At 53.0% G+C, this 14,633-nt stretch overlaps 1 protein-coding gene across 1 annotated transcript; it reads right to left on the bottom strand.

Annotated features, from left to right (window-relative positions):
- Nucleotides 1-6,549: 6,549 nt before the first annotated feature.
- Nucleotides 6,550-13,105, bottom strand: CDCP2 (CUB domain containing protein 2). The gene is made up of 6 exons (XM_029959687.1): nt 13,030-13,105; nt 11,000-11,347; nt 10,574-10,918; nt 9,752-10,105; nt 7,065-7,243; nt 6,550-6,864 (listed from the first exon to the last, which is right to left on the bottom strand). Exons 1-6 carry the CDS (start codon nt 13,103-13,105, stop codon nt 6,550-6,552), a joined length of 1,617 nt encoding a protein of 538 aa, XP_029815547.1.
- Nucleotides 13,106-14,633: the final 1,528 nt, after the last annotated feature.

Raw genomic sequence — 14,633 nt, 5'->3', positions numbered from 1 at the left:
TAAAACTGACTGTCTGGAGGAACTGGAGAAGAGTTCGGAGGGTTGGACTCAAGACCCACAGGACAGGAGGAATGCAGAGAACTAGGAACCACTTTAAGGACAAAAACAAAGGAAGGTGGAGAAAGAAGACAAAAACAGAGATGGAAAAGCAATAGGCCAAAAAGGGCTTCATTTTCCCAAAGGGTGATGCTGAATGTGACAACAGGATACTTGATATCTGGCAGTAATTAAGTTTTTAATTAGGCTTTAAAAAACAGAGTCCCCCCCTTGGACCAACCTCACCTGCACAACTGCATTTGTTTATGCCTTGGGTTACCTGCTAAATAGGTTTTCTGGGAAAACCCTTCTAGATTAAAAGGGAGGATGAAAGGGCTGAGTGGGGGCTCCCTTGTGCTTAGTTTCTCTGGCACAGCCACTTCCCTTTTTACAGGGGAAACACTAAATGAGGGCGGCACCCAACTAGGAGAAAAGTTGTACTTTTTCCCTTTTTTTCCCCTGATTAAGCCTAGCCTACAGATTTCTTTCAGCAGATGGGTACTTAAAGCTGACAGACCTCTAGAGACCTGCTGCACCTGGCAAAGAGAGGAAGGAAGCATCTTCAGTAGGTATTTTCTGATTCCCCTCCCCATGCTGCTGGTGCTTGGGGAATACAGGATGGGCTCAGGGCAGCACCAGGAGGGATGGAGGAGGGAATTCACCCCTGCCAGAGCTGACTTCTGACCCTGGCTTCTGAAGAGAAAAATTTGGGAAGGCATCAGGTGACAGCTTGCTCCATTCCCCACCAGCAGGCACAGCTCAGGAGAGCTTTGTCCTGCTGCAAATTACTTGGGCAAAACAGGATGGGAGTAGACAAGACCCTCCCTGTCCTTTGGAAAGAGAGTGCGCAGCAGCTCACCTTTTTTCATCTTTCAAGAGGTTCTTCAAAGGTTTCTGCACAAAGAACCCAAACTTTTAGATCTCATTTGCTTCTCTGGCAGCCCTGCGATATGAAGGGTTGGCCAGGCAGGAACTTTCCTCCCAAGGAAGTTAGCACACCAGGAGGGCAGGATCATAGGATGGAGCAGAAATTGGGAACTGAAGCAGAGGAGGGATAGAGGGAAGCAGAAAAGAAGAGGCAGAGGGAGGGAATTCCCCAGTCCAACTGGCCACAGCTACCAAAGCCTTGTTCCTCCATACAGGGCCCAGCACCATTCAGGAGGATGAACTGGCATCTCACAGGATGAGACACTGAGGCACTAAGGGTCTGTGATATGCCATAGGATCCAAAAAAAGGGAAGCCTATGCCAGAGTTACACTGCAATTAATGATGCCCTAATTGTGCTGGCAGCCCCTGAACCACATCCATGGTCTCTGTCAATTAAACTAGATTATGGAATGATCCTTGCTAATTATATATTATTATCTAGCAAGCAGTTATCTCCCTATAAAGGGTGCTCCTATAATGGACAAACACTGTTCCTCTAGCACAGCCAGCCCCAATGGCAAATAAAAAAAGAAAAAACCAAAACCATTTCTGCTGTGGCAAATATTTTGCCTCAGCTCAACTTTTCGCATTGCAAACACTGCACTCCTGTCCCAGATGGAGGGAGGAAGAGGAGGAGGAGGGCTGCAACATGCAGAACCAGCTGGAGACAGGAGGCAGGATCAAATCTGAACCCCCCAAACCTGCTGCAGAGGCATGATTGCAAGCTCAAAATCCAGCTGTGAACACTCCCTTCCATCATGGAGCAAATGCCCCACTCAGCCTCCACACACCAAAATCCCCATGAGCAGGGGGGGAGGACCTTGCTGTCCCTGGGGCTGTGATGACCGGGAAACAGGGTTTAAAATAGGCTGGGAAAACCGCTCCCGGTAAATGCCATCATTGCATTTTTAATTGTCCATATGCTTGATCCATTATGTTTTCCCAGATGGCTGGGCTGCTTGACTAGTGCCTCTTCAACTGTGCCACCACGGCCAGGATCTCCAGTGACTACCTCGGTCCCCAAGGTAGAGACACCCCCACCGTAGGATCTGTGTCACTATGACCAGGGTCTCCAGTGGGTACCTGGATCCCCAAGGTAGACACACCCCTGGAGCAGGCTGGCACTGCCCACCTTAGCAGGCAGGATTAGCTGCAGCTTCCCCCAGGCTGTGATGGACCGAGGACTGTTGTGTCCATCACTGTGCTGGGAGGGAAGAGGGGGAGGAGGTGGTACCTAATGGTGGTCTCCTCCCCAACCTGTCCTCAATCCATCACCAGCAGCTCAGGGGAAGCTGCCAAGCAGTCTCTTGCTGCCCCTGTGGTTTTGTTCCCCCAAACAGAGCCACCAGCCAGGGCACCTACCTGTTGATGGGCTGGCAGTACCCACCAGGCATGACCCCCTCCAACTTCCCACTGCTGTTCCAGCTGCAGTACCCGGTGCACGGGCAGTGAGCTCTGTCCTTCCCAGCACAGACCCCTCTCAGTGTAACACTCACCAACCCATCCATGCCAAGGTCCTGGGGGGCCGTGACTGGCTTGGTGGAAAAGTTGCTGGTGGCCTCCTGGCCTTTAACACCAATCCTCAAGAAAACCACCCCAAGGAGCAGCAAACCCACTCCTGCTCCAGCCAACAAACTGCCCTTGTGCTCGCCCCCGGGCCAGTCCCTGCTAAATTAACCATAAATGTTTGAGGAGAGGATGCAGGATTAGGGAAGCCTGGCCAGCTTCATTCCTGGCATTCCTGGGGAAAGGGAAAAATCTCCAGAGCAACCCCTGCTGTGGTGCTGCTCAGCCTCACACCAGATGACTCCAGGGGGACAGCAGGGCACCGATACCAGCTCAGGCAAGGTTGGCACCCATCCTGCACCCTGCTCCTTCCAAGCCTCACAGCTCTGGGGCCATCAGGGACACTCTGAGCCAGACTGGGTTCAGCTGCAGGGTTGGATTCAGCTGTGCTGAATTTGCAGCCTTAGCAGAGCCCTCCCACCCTGAGGCTCCTCTCGGCTGCTCATAGCCATCACAGTTGCACCTGAATGGAGTTGCTCCAGGTGCCACGGGATTTTCCAAGGCTGCCAGGTTCTCGTGGTGTGGATCATGACATCATGTGCTTGCTGGGCTCCCCAGTGGGATGGCCAGTCCTGCCCAGTGCCCCAGGGCAGGGGGAACAGGGTCTTGTGCCAGCAGCAGTGCCCATTTTGGGGCACTTCCACCCTTGCTGCATTTGTCCAACTCAGAAGTGCAAAAGCACAGCCCTCTTCAGCACACCCCACCAGGGTGACACATCAGGAAAACCTTCTGGTAAATAGAGAAAAAATGGAAAGCATGGCTGGGATTTTTCGGATATTTTAGCTCAGCTTCTCTCCGGTGGGAGCAATTCCCCCAGGGAAGGAGACGAATAAACCAGTTGATCTCCTGGGGGCTCTTCCAGTCCTGTTTTCTATGATCTACAATTTTCCAACAGTTCTTCACTTGATTTGCACTCAGACATTTGCAGAGGGATAATGGAAGCTCTCCCTCCTGCACAACAGCAAAGCCTTTGTCTGCTCCAGAGAGACGCGACTCCATGTCCATAAGCAAAGCCAGGAAATGGGGTGGCTGCATCCAGCCCGGCACAGTCGAGTCATCGTGCTCTAAATAAATAATCAGATGAGTAACAGGAGCACTGCCTGTGCCTGCTGCTCTCCTGCTTGCTCGGGAAGCACCAAGCGAACGCTAAAGAGGGAAACTGAGGCCTGATGTGCGAGGACCACAGTCACGGTTGAGGGAAGGACCACTGGTGATGGATTCCTGATATCTCTGCCCCTCATCTGAGCGGCTTTTACACAAGAAGAAGGATTTGTTTCACAAAGTGACCAGGGCAGTCCCTCTCTCTGGGCTGTGTGCTGGCACTGTCCCCCTCCCCAGCTGGTGTGTCAGGGAAGAGGTGGTTTAACAGGGAATGGCAATGAGCAAATTCCTGCAGAGCAGGGAGAGACTGGATGCCTAAACCTAATGGAGAAAATCAGAGCCTGAGACACGGCGGAGGATGACTGGAGGCTGAGAGGGCCGTTGTTCAGCCAGCACCAGAGGCTTTCCTTGCTCAGAGCAGGATGACCGGTTTGAGTGGTTCGCTGCTGGTGGCAGCTGCAGCTGCAAATGCGAGCAGAAACAAGCTGGGAAAAGTCTTTTGTAAACATTCAAGTCGCATTAATCACCCCATCCATGAGCCCCTGGATAACACCCTGCAAGGCTGGGGGTGCTGGGGATCCCCTTGGCTCAGGGAGCAGAGCTGCTCCCACAGCACCAGTCCTGCATCCACAGGGGTGTGCAGGTGAATGCTGCACCCAGGGATGCTCAGGCAGCTTTGAACTGGAGCCAGAGCTGGAAACCTTCCTTGGGGTGAGTGCAGCAGGGGTCCCTTCTGCTGTTGGACCTTGGGACCTGGTCCAACTCCTTATTTGAGTGCAATACCAACAGCTACCCAGAAAAGCATTTTTCCGTGCAAATTGCGAGGTGCTGGAGGCTCCAGATGGGCAAGGAGGTGCCTGTCCTGCAGGCAAGGGCTGGATGCTGCTGGGTGCTGAGAGCTCCCCACCAGGCACAAGCGGCTGCAACATTCACCTGTTTCAGCAAAATCTGGGCCACCAAGAAGGTTAATTATATCTTTAAGTTTCTTTCAGTTGTCAAATCTTGTAACTGTGGTCTCAAGCTGACAGTTCTATACCCAGCAATTAACCAGCAGAGAAGCTCTGCAGGCAGCGTGGGGGGGGTCTGTCCTTGTTTCCCATCTACATACACAACAGGCTCTCAAAACATTGCCTTAATGGAGCTTAACACGACTGGCAAATATTTCCTTCAGAAATCCTGCATTTGGTGACGTGTTGCACCAACAAACACCAAATCAATCCTAAGGAAGGCTCCTCGTTAGGAGGCATGCGCAGATTTGTGCCTTCTTCCCTCCCCAGACACCCTCTCAGGCATCCGTGGGCTGGTGCAATCCGGGAGGAAAAGCTGCTCAAACATCATCCTTTTCCTTTGCTGCTTCTTCCCCTGATGCCCTAATGTACAGAACTATCCCAGAGGGAAGCAGGACATCAGTCAGGGTAGCCTTTCACTGGTGGGACTATCCTGTCAGTCCCTGCTAAATGCTGGATTCAGCAGCAAGAGGGGTTTGCTGTGCTGTGCAGTGCTTTTCAGAGATACCCAGTCCCCTCCTTAGGATTCATTCACATTTAGAGACAGCACCAAAAAAATGGCTCCTGGATTTCCCACTGTCCTCAAACTCCATTTTTTGCCCCTGATCAACTATGCTGGGACATTTTAAGATCTCTCCCTGCACCGCAGTCTGTTTTACACAGGCTGGAGTGGGGGTGGCCCCTACACAGGCTCCCAGGGCTGTGCGCACCCTGCTTCCACAGCGAGATTCCCTGTGGCTTTGCCATATGCTGGCTCTGACCCACACTAGGATGAACACAGACTGTTCTGTGACAGCCACCCCCTCTGTGATGCTGAAGGGGAATGTCCTTTGTGTTGGGATGGCACAAGAGGCAGGTAGGGGCTATTCAGCCATCCAGCAGGGCTCATGGTGAGGATCCCCAGTTTTCTGGAGGGGCAGATGACCACAGGACTCCTATTTTCGTGCTCTTGGGTTGCTGAGCTCACCGTCTGCAGGGACTAGGGGTGGAGGTCTGGTGTCATTGAGGTCCCAGAGAAGCCAGCTCCTCCTGCCAAGGCCATCTTTACAGGATTACAAAAACCTCCACACTCCAGCATCTCAGGCTCCATGGCACCACAGCCTGCCAAGCCACAACAGGATTTGCTCATGTTTTCAGACCTCAGGAGTGAGACTGGTACAGAGTTCACAGCAGTGGGCACCTCAATATGCTGGAAAGGAGGAAAACACAGAGGAGAGGAGAGGAAGATTGTTCTCTTCCCCTCCAGCTGCTGGCGGCTGAGGCACTCATAGTGAGTCCTGAGAGAAGGTGAGACAACATGCGAAGATCAAATGAGGAGCTCCAGGGCATGGCAAATTCATCTCATCACATCACCCACAGACATCCAGAAACACCACCTGGGAGCATCTACGTGAGCTACATCTGTTTGTGCCAGGTGGAGATACCTACAACACAGCTCCATGGTCCCCCCCCAAGCATGGGTGGGAGTATGGAGAACATTTGTTCGGCATACAGCAATATTTGGGGATGGTTTGTACCTTCAAGAATTCAGCAAGAAATAATTGACAGGATGATTTGCAGCCATCGGCAAACAACGCTACTTTCCTGAAAGCAGCAGCACTAGAGGGAAAACAAATTGAAGCAGGTGCAGGAAGAGTTAGGGAGCGCAAGAATTGCATTCCCGAGCCAAATGGACAGATTGAGACAGAGGAAAACAAATTGGGAAGGGAAACGGCTGCCTATTGCCTGGATTTTTCAGGCACTGGAAGGAGGTGGAGGTTGGGTTCAGGCTCAGTTTTGGGGCCTGCGAGCTGTGACTCTGTTCAGGCAGCTGTGTTTGTGCTCAGCCTGGCCCGAGGGCTAATTTTGGGGTATGTGTTCACCCTGGGCAGGACTGGGATTGCAAGCCCTGGAAATCTGGAAAGCAGCATCCTACAAAAGCACCAGCCCCACCACTGCGATGACCATGAGGAGCCCGGCCAGGATGCAGATGCTGATGAAGATGATGTCACTGGTGTCCTGGCTCTTGATTTCATGGGCATCCATTGCTTCCCCCTCCCACTGCTGGGCATCCACCAGGTTTTCTGCCTGGCTGAGCCTGGATGGGTCAGGCCCAGCAATGAGGGTCACCGAGGCTTCCTTCCTCTTTGGCTCACACTGCACCTCGTACTGGTGGATGTCCTCCTGGTCACCCGCTGAAAAATCGATGTAGAGGGTGCTGACGATGACAGACGTGTTGTTGCGCCTCTGCAAGACAAGGGTCACAGCTCATTAGAGCTTTGTGCAGTTCCTTTTCACAGGGGTTTGGAGGGGTTGGCCATGAATCAGATGGGTATCTACTGGGAAGATGTGAGAGGGACTGGGAATGCCTCTGTGCAGCCAGTACACCAGCACAGGGTTAACCATCTACCCAGCTTGCTTTAAAGGAGGGTTTGCCGACTGCTTACCTGGGATTCGGTGCCGCAGGTGTCAAACCTGGTGTGTATTTTAAAGTTCCTTCCAACCACCCGGGCTGCACAGGAGGGGGTCCCCAAATAAATCCTGTTCCTCTCCAGCTGGGCCAGAGACTGCACAGGGATCTGGATGTGGAAGTCTGTCCGGGTGCAGCTGATGTTCATGGGCACAACTATTGGGACAGAAAACACGTGTAGAACTCATGACGAGTTTTCAGGAAAAAGGAGCAACACCAGAAATGCAGAAAACAATATCAATGTTTTAGTCCTGTCCCATGCCAAGGGCAGACACGGATGGCTCCCAGGCACTGCCCTGCTTTCTGCCCCAGGGAGAGACCTCACCATCAACCAACCCCCTTGAAACTCATCCTCCTTCCCAGGTCTCTGAGTGACACAAAAGTGCCACTACAGGCAACATCATCATGCTGTCACTGCCACTCTCCATCATTGCAAATCCAGTGAGACATTTGAGTTGGTGCCCAGGACCAGACCACGAGAGCTTTGTGGATGGCTTGCTGTGGGCACAGGGCTCCACTGCATCCTACAACACCCCTGTAAAGATGCTCTACAGGGATGAAATGGAGGGGATGTCTCTCAGAGGGACCCCATGCCTGCATGGAGCTATGCAGCTGTTTGGCTGCCCCTGGGAAAGGGTGAGCTAGATCCATGGCCCCAGGGCATCCTCCCAGTGGATGGCCCAGCCCAGATCCTCCTGTCACAAGTATCATCAGCCCTCCACTGCCCTCAGAATGCTGTTTTTGATGGGGAGCTGGTGAAGAGAGTGCACAGAGGGAGCTGCTGTTGAGCTGTCCAGGATGCCGAGAAAAAGAGCAAGGCAGTGGTGATCCCAGCCTCTCTCCACTACTATCCCTCTGGCATCATATTTGGCCCCTCTGGATGCAGAAAGCATCCACACAGGGAAAGAAGCAGGGACGAAAAACACCCCCCTCTTTAAAGTGAATTCATGCTCAGCTTGAACCAACCACTTGGGCACTATGAATTATTGAATTATTCCAGCTCCTCCTGAATCTGGGAAGATGCAATAAAATCATTATGAAAAAATAGTGTGACTTTGCTTCGCTTAGTGCATTATAAAGCCATTAGAATATTTACCAAATAACTAAAGTGCATTAGATCAAGAAGAGGAGAAAGTGGATTCTCTCCCCTGCTGTGAAGGCTTTCATTCAAATGGCCATAAATCACACACGCCCAGCCCAAGCCATGCCCTTCGGTGGGCCCAAATGGAAAATATCTGCATGGCTGAAGGGCTGTGGATGTGGAGGCTGAGGTGCCCTTTTGCCTCTGGGGGCTCCCGAGGAAGACGGTGGTGGGGAGAGGCCAGTGTGTCCGGTGGAAGCAGCCACTCTCCTGGCAGTGCTGGCAGCTGGATGTGCCACACAGGAACCTAATCACAAGCAGATGCTGGAATCCCTGGGCAAACACAGCTAGCAGCCTCAGCTTTAGGAAGGGAGGCTCAGTTTCACGTCCAAGCTTTTGTCCTCCCCTAACATGCATTTGAACAATGTGTGTGCCAGGGGATGCAGGAACCTTGGGCAACTGGGAGAAGTCACATCCCTCTTTGTGATGGGACACACCCCACTCTTCACTAGCACCCCATCTATGTGTCTGCAACCTCCTCCATTGGGAGTAGGGTTTCTCCATGACCAGACACGGTGAGGCCAAGATTCTCTCCCTGCACACTGCTGTAAAACAGTGGGAAATAAGGACAGGGACAGACCTGCTGTGCACACTACTGCCCTACTTGATGTTCAGTACGTCTCTCCCTCCAGAGGCTGCAGAGGCTCAGGACAAAACTCCATCCCATTTCTTACTCCTACAGCCACACACCCCGATCCTTTCTGCTGCACTGGAAATGAAGAATGATTTTGCAACTGAGGGATAAAAGCTAATAAACCCAGGGCCAGCCTCCCCAGCCCCTGTGCTGCCAGTCCAGAAGTGCTGCTCTGGCTCCAGCCCTCTGTCGAGGCTGCCCCTGGTTGAATCATCCCTGACCTGCAGGTCAGCTTGGATGTAATTATCTTGAAATACAACAAACGCCATAAATTTGCTGGTGTTTGAGGTGCAAAGGTTGGCAAATGGAGGAGGAAGGTTACACACCGCTCCGCCCACCAGCTGTGGATGTGCCGGCTGGGATGCGGGGCATGCCGGCAGCAGGGATGTGCCAGGCAGGGCTGGCTGGGTGGATTTGGGAATGCTGTGCCCCGGGGGTCCTGTCCTCCCGTGCTGCTGCCAGTGGAGGAGGGGGCGAGGTCTATGTCTGCCTGCTCAGCCGGGTGCTGATGGGACCAGAGCATCCTGAGGAACAGGAAAAAGGTTGTGATACTTGAGCTGGTCACCTGCCCTGGGGCTTTGGTTCCCTAAAAAAACCCCTGGTTTTCTCCTCTGAGGGAGGAACAGGAGCATGACAGTGGCAGAGACACAGGAATCTGAAGCTGGAAAGCATCTCCTGAATACTAAACACAACATGGAGCATGTGCATTTTGCACTCTGCAGGAGCTGGAGCTCATTCACCATGTCTTCCCCCACCCCAACCCTAAGGAGCCACGGGCTCTACTCCTGCAGACAGGAACCATCACTGCGTGGTCCTTCCAGAAATTGCATGGTCTGGGGCATGTTCTGATGTAACTAAAGCACTGAGGAGCACCCAAGTGAGACCTCACCTCCCACGTAGGCAATGGAGAAGCCCCTCTTGGCTGTGTTGCGGTCGGTGTGGAGGATCAGGAGCAGCTGGTTGCTGCGGGAGATGACAGGTGCCAGGCTCTCCCGCCCACACCACCGGCCCAGCAGGGATCCATTCTCGGTGCCCCCATCGAAGGCAGACAGGTGATCATAGTCACAGCCACCCGTCAGGCTGCTCCGGCCCTCCAGCTCCATGTCCAGGAAAAACACCTTGACCCGGTAGCCCATGGGCATACGGATGCTCCACTGGCACTTGAGGTTGTTGGGGTAGAAGCTGGGGTACTGTGGGCTAGAGAAATTCCCTTTGATGGCAGTGAACACCTCCTGGCACTCTCCTGCTCAGGGAAAAAGGGGAAGAGAAAATCAAAAGCAGACCTGAACTCCGCTGTGTGTGGATAAGCTGGTGGAGGAGCAATCACTTATTTCATTGCCCTTCACCTCACTGCTCCCCAGCCTTGTGTTTGGCTGATGGACAGCCAGCAGTTTTGGGGTATGGAAACTCCCAAAGTGGCCAAAGTCCTGCAAGACCACATGGGAAAACCCATATTCCCAGGAAATGGCATGAGCAAAGGAGAAAGGTGACTCTTGCTCAAGAGAAGGACAGCCTGGGGCCCAGGAAAGCAGCAATGCTGCTTTTTACATAGTGTGGCGGTTTGCACTTCACACCATCATCTCCCAGGTTCTCACCACAGTGATCTCCTCCACTATCCTCTCCCTGCCGCAGGAGGGAGAGAATCACCACCCCAACCCTGGACCCATCCCTACGTTCTTCCCACTGCCCCACCACACAGACACCCCCGCACCTGAGTAGAAATGGGCCTTGAAGCCCCTGCCACCGATGTTGAAGTCCGACTTGAAGATGATGAGGAGGTGTGGGGTGGAGGAGACAGTGCGGGGTGGGCGGGTGCTGCCGCAGTAGCGTCCCAGGCGGGGGGCAGTGACAGTGGGGCCATCGAAAAGGGCCACGTAGTCAAAGCTGCAGCCCTGGCCCCCCTCCATCTGGAAGTCAGCAAACACCAGGGTGAGGGGGCCACCGCCACTGGCCCCCCCGATGTTCCAGCGGCACTCGGCATCGTTGGGGTAGCTCTCGGGGTAGCGGGGGCTGGTGATCTCCCCAGACAGCCCCGTCAGCTGCCCGCCACAGGCATCTGCAAGGAGGCACAGGTGATGAAGACAGTGGGAGAGGGTGGAAGGACAGATGCTCCACCACCACCATCTCTCCCTGCTACCTTTCCAGTAGGCAGCGGCGAAGCCGTGCTTGGCCACGTGTCGGTCGGAGCGGAAGACGACAGCCATGACGTGCCAGGCGGAGGAGAAGGGTGGCGGGGGGCTGTGGCCACAGAAGGTGCCCAGGAGGTTGCCCCGGTCCCGGGCAGCCCCGTTGTAGACCTGGAGGTAGTCGTAGGCACAGGCGTCGTGGTACTCCAGCTCGAAGTGGCTGAAGGAAAGCAGGACAGAGGAGCCCTCGGCCACCACAATGAGCCACGTGCACTCCGTCTCATAGGGATATAGCCCCGGGAAGTTGGGACTGGAGAAATTGCCAGAGGGTGCTGAAAGTACTCCCCCACATTTGATGCCTGTGGGACACAGAGGTGGATGTGATGTTCCCTTTCCAGGGGAAGACTAAAAGAACGGAGATGGGATGCACAACACTGGCTCCATCCTACCATCAGCACTACTAAAACATCAGCACCCTGCAGACCTTAGCTGGGCTTGGCCACCCCCTCTCATTGGAGGATGTGCCCTCCATCACCCTTCATCCCTCCACATGATCCCTTTTCCCTGCACTGCCCCATTGTGTGGCTGCAGCAGGGCTGCCCTTGAGCTTATCCTGCCAGTGACAGCATGGTGTCCCCACCTATTTATGGCTGGGAAAAAGGAAGTAGAGAGTGAGGTTTAAAGGCTCAGAGGTTCCAGGTTCTCTGATGCCCCAGCTGCCCAGCCCTTCAGCTTTGTGCTTCTCACTGACCATCCTCCCTCCATTCAATGGTGGTATCAGTGAATTTGAGCTGGGAGAAACAGGGGTGAAGGGCTCGATGCACTGAACAATGAGTTATGCATGTAGGGATCGATTTCCTAATGAAATCTTTATACTGAGACATGGTTATTATAAAATAAGGCTGGGAAGGGGGCAACTGTCACCTGCCCCTGGGTCTGATTAGGGCTGGGGTGAAGAGGCTGATATAGTGGGCACATACATCATGTCTGGGAGGGATGCAGACCCTATGTAGCCCTCGGGAGACATGTGTGGGTTCCCAAACAAGGCTGGGCACTCACTGCCATCAATCTGGCCCAAGTATATTGCAAATCAATAGTCAGCCAGTGCACTTTACTTTTCATCATGCTTGCTGGCACGGTGACCTCCCAGCAAGGGGGGGGTCCTGCAGATGTGTGGGATGCAGCACCACATGAGTGTGCATGTGTGTGTGTGTGTGTGGCCAGATCTAAAATCAACTTGCTTATTACTGGGGATAGGCAATGAAGTAATACAGGGGTGGTACTAAAGAAATAATATTGTTGAAATAAATACCCAAGAGGGGAGCCTGCTGGAGAGGCAAATAGCCATGATGCACACAGATGGATGGATTAAGGGTTGGGAGTCTTGGGGTGCTCTGGGAAGCCCAGGTGGGATGTGGGGTGGCCACTCAGGAGCACATGCACCATAACCAGGGATGGGGTTGGTTTCTGATGCAGTCCTTCTGTGAGAAAGGCCCTGCTGTTTTTGGGGAGAAGGATTGCTCTGCCCACCCCACCCCTTAAATTACTGTGTAATCTGCTAACCCTGTCCTGCAATCTGGGGGGCATTTTATACAAGTAGGGTGAGAGGTTTATTACATGCCTGTTACATACACACACATACATACATTCACAAAAATGTACATGTATATGTGTGTGTGTATATAAATACATGTATTTATATAGGCAAGTGAACTCCAGAAGTTAACAAACCCTTCACCAAAACACCTGTACATCACAACAGGACAATCCCTACCTGCAATCCTCAGTAAGATAAGTGTGAGGCAGAATACCAAGCACAGAGCAGTGTCCCACACTTGCTGCTGCACACAGTGACTCCAGATCCCAGATCCCAGCTCCCTGCCCCTGGCCTGAGCCAGCCCACTCCCTGATAGAGAGCTGGAACCCACTCGCACCCCAGAGCCACGGTGGCACCCGCAAACAGCCCTCTTCTGCTCCTCGGGGACCATGAATGCCCGTCTAGCCCCAAGGTTCCCACTGGGAGCTGGGACCAGGTTCTTACCTCTGCTGGGAGCATCCCCGAGAGCCCCGCAAAGCACGGCCACTGCTGCCAGGTATCCCACCCCCGTGCTCCCCATCCTCCAGCAGGAAAATCTCCCCTCACTGGCACCCGAGCATCCTTTTGGAGCTGTCTGTTTGGAAGGAAAAAAATAAATAAAGAGAGAAATAAATAAAAAGCAGGAGGACTGTAGAATTAATAGCAGAATGAATAATTCATCGCTTGTTTGAATTAAGAGCGGCAAGGTAACTTGATCTATTCCTCCCTTCCTTCACTCAGTTTTAATGATCTGGATCAAATGTCCCAAGGATTTACACTATACCAGATACCTTGTCAATACACTATATTTAGAAGAGATATTAATGTTTCAGATATGGTGTATAACGGCAATAAGTCTGGGCTGACAATATGCCCTTAAGGGGCCATGAAAATAATTTAGTTCGCCAGGCAAGCCAGTGAACCAAAATGGGAATTTCAGACTTACCGCGGAAAAGCACCTCAGGAATTAACATGATTTATACTGCGGCACCCACTGCACAAAGCCAGCTGGTGGTAAAGGCTAGAGAAACAGGGAATGGGATTTAAACACGGCCACGTCTCCGCGCCGGCTGCCAGGTCAGCATCCCTGCAGCAGGAGTCCAGGCTCAGCGGGATGCTCAGCCCGGGAAAGCAGCAGTCGTGAGCACTAAAGATAGCAAATCCCACCTCCCCCGAGGAAGATTAGAGATGAATTGTGACTCATGGGCAAAAAAACATCGATTATTATAGAACCTGCTAAGGCCTTGGAGAATTGCCACGTTCTTCCATGCCGGCTCACACTCCTTCTCGCCCAGGCTTCTGGATGCACTCGGCTGAAGGTAATCAAGGCTTTGGATTTGGTGGGAAAGATGTGCTCCTTGTGCTGTGCCACATTAGCTGGAGAAACCCCAAACCCAGCAGTGGCTCAGTTCCTTCCCTCCCACCCTGGAGAAAGGACTTTCCTGCTGCCACAGCCCACACCCAGATGAATGCCAGGAAACAAAATCCCACAAGGACCTCCCAGCATGAGGGACCTGTGCTAAAAAAGTCACCTTCAAAGCAGCAGGGAAAGAAGTAGTGAGTATCTCTAAATCTCAGGCAGGAGACAAGTTGCATTTATTAATTAAGCAATGAGGATCGATGCTGAGACATTTCCTGTGGATTAATGATGGGCTGGGAGGAGCTGATGGCCTGAGGTGCAGCTAAGGACCATTAACACCAACTGGTCATGAATCCCCGGGAAATGCTCCATGCCAAGGTCATTAAGTGCCTGCATATATTTATGGGGAATAATAACAACAGTAATATTTGTACAGGCTCTCTCTCCACTGCCCGGTCTCGCTGGAGTCACGAGCATTGGGGCATCCCAGCCAGGAGCCCTCTGTCCTAAGCCCAGCTGAGGTGGAGAATGTCCTGGGGTGTCTGTCCCGGGGCACTGGGCACCACTTCACCCCACCAGGACTAAGGGTACATTGGAACGAGGAGGTGCAGGGCAGCCCTCCCTGTTCCCAGGTACTGTGTGAAGCTCTTGCTCCAGTCCAGGTTCTGGGAGATGATGTGATACTGTCTCGTATCCCACTGACCTCCTA

The sequence above is a fragment of the Manacus vitellinus genome, unplaced genomic scaffold (assembly GCF_001715985.3).
Source record: "Manacus vitellinus isolate BGI_N305 unplaced genomic scaffold, ASM171598v3 scaffold_21_pilon, whole genome shotgun sequence".
NCBI lineage: Eukaryota > Metazoa > Chordata > Aves > Passeriformes > Pipridae > Manacus > Manacus vitellinus.
This window is presented reverse-complemented; position numbering and strand designations above follow the sequence as displayed.

Bases quoted from the DNA above. Each gene is read 5' to 3' on its own strand.
- CDCP2 (XM_029959687.1), bottom strand. From the start codon at position 13,105: ATGGGGAGCACGGGGGTGGGATACCTGGCAGCAGTGGCCGTGCTTTGC. The intron at 11,348-13,029 runs GTAAGAACCTGG...TGTGTCCCACAG, and splicing joins CGGGGATGCTCCCAGCAGAG to GCATCAAATGTGGGGGAGTA. The intron at 7,244-9,751 runs GTGAGGTCTCAC...CTGTCCCAATAG, and splicing joins CTCCATTGCCTACGTGGGAG to TTGTGCCCATGAACATCAGC.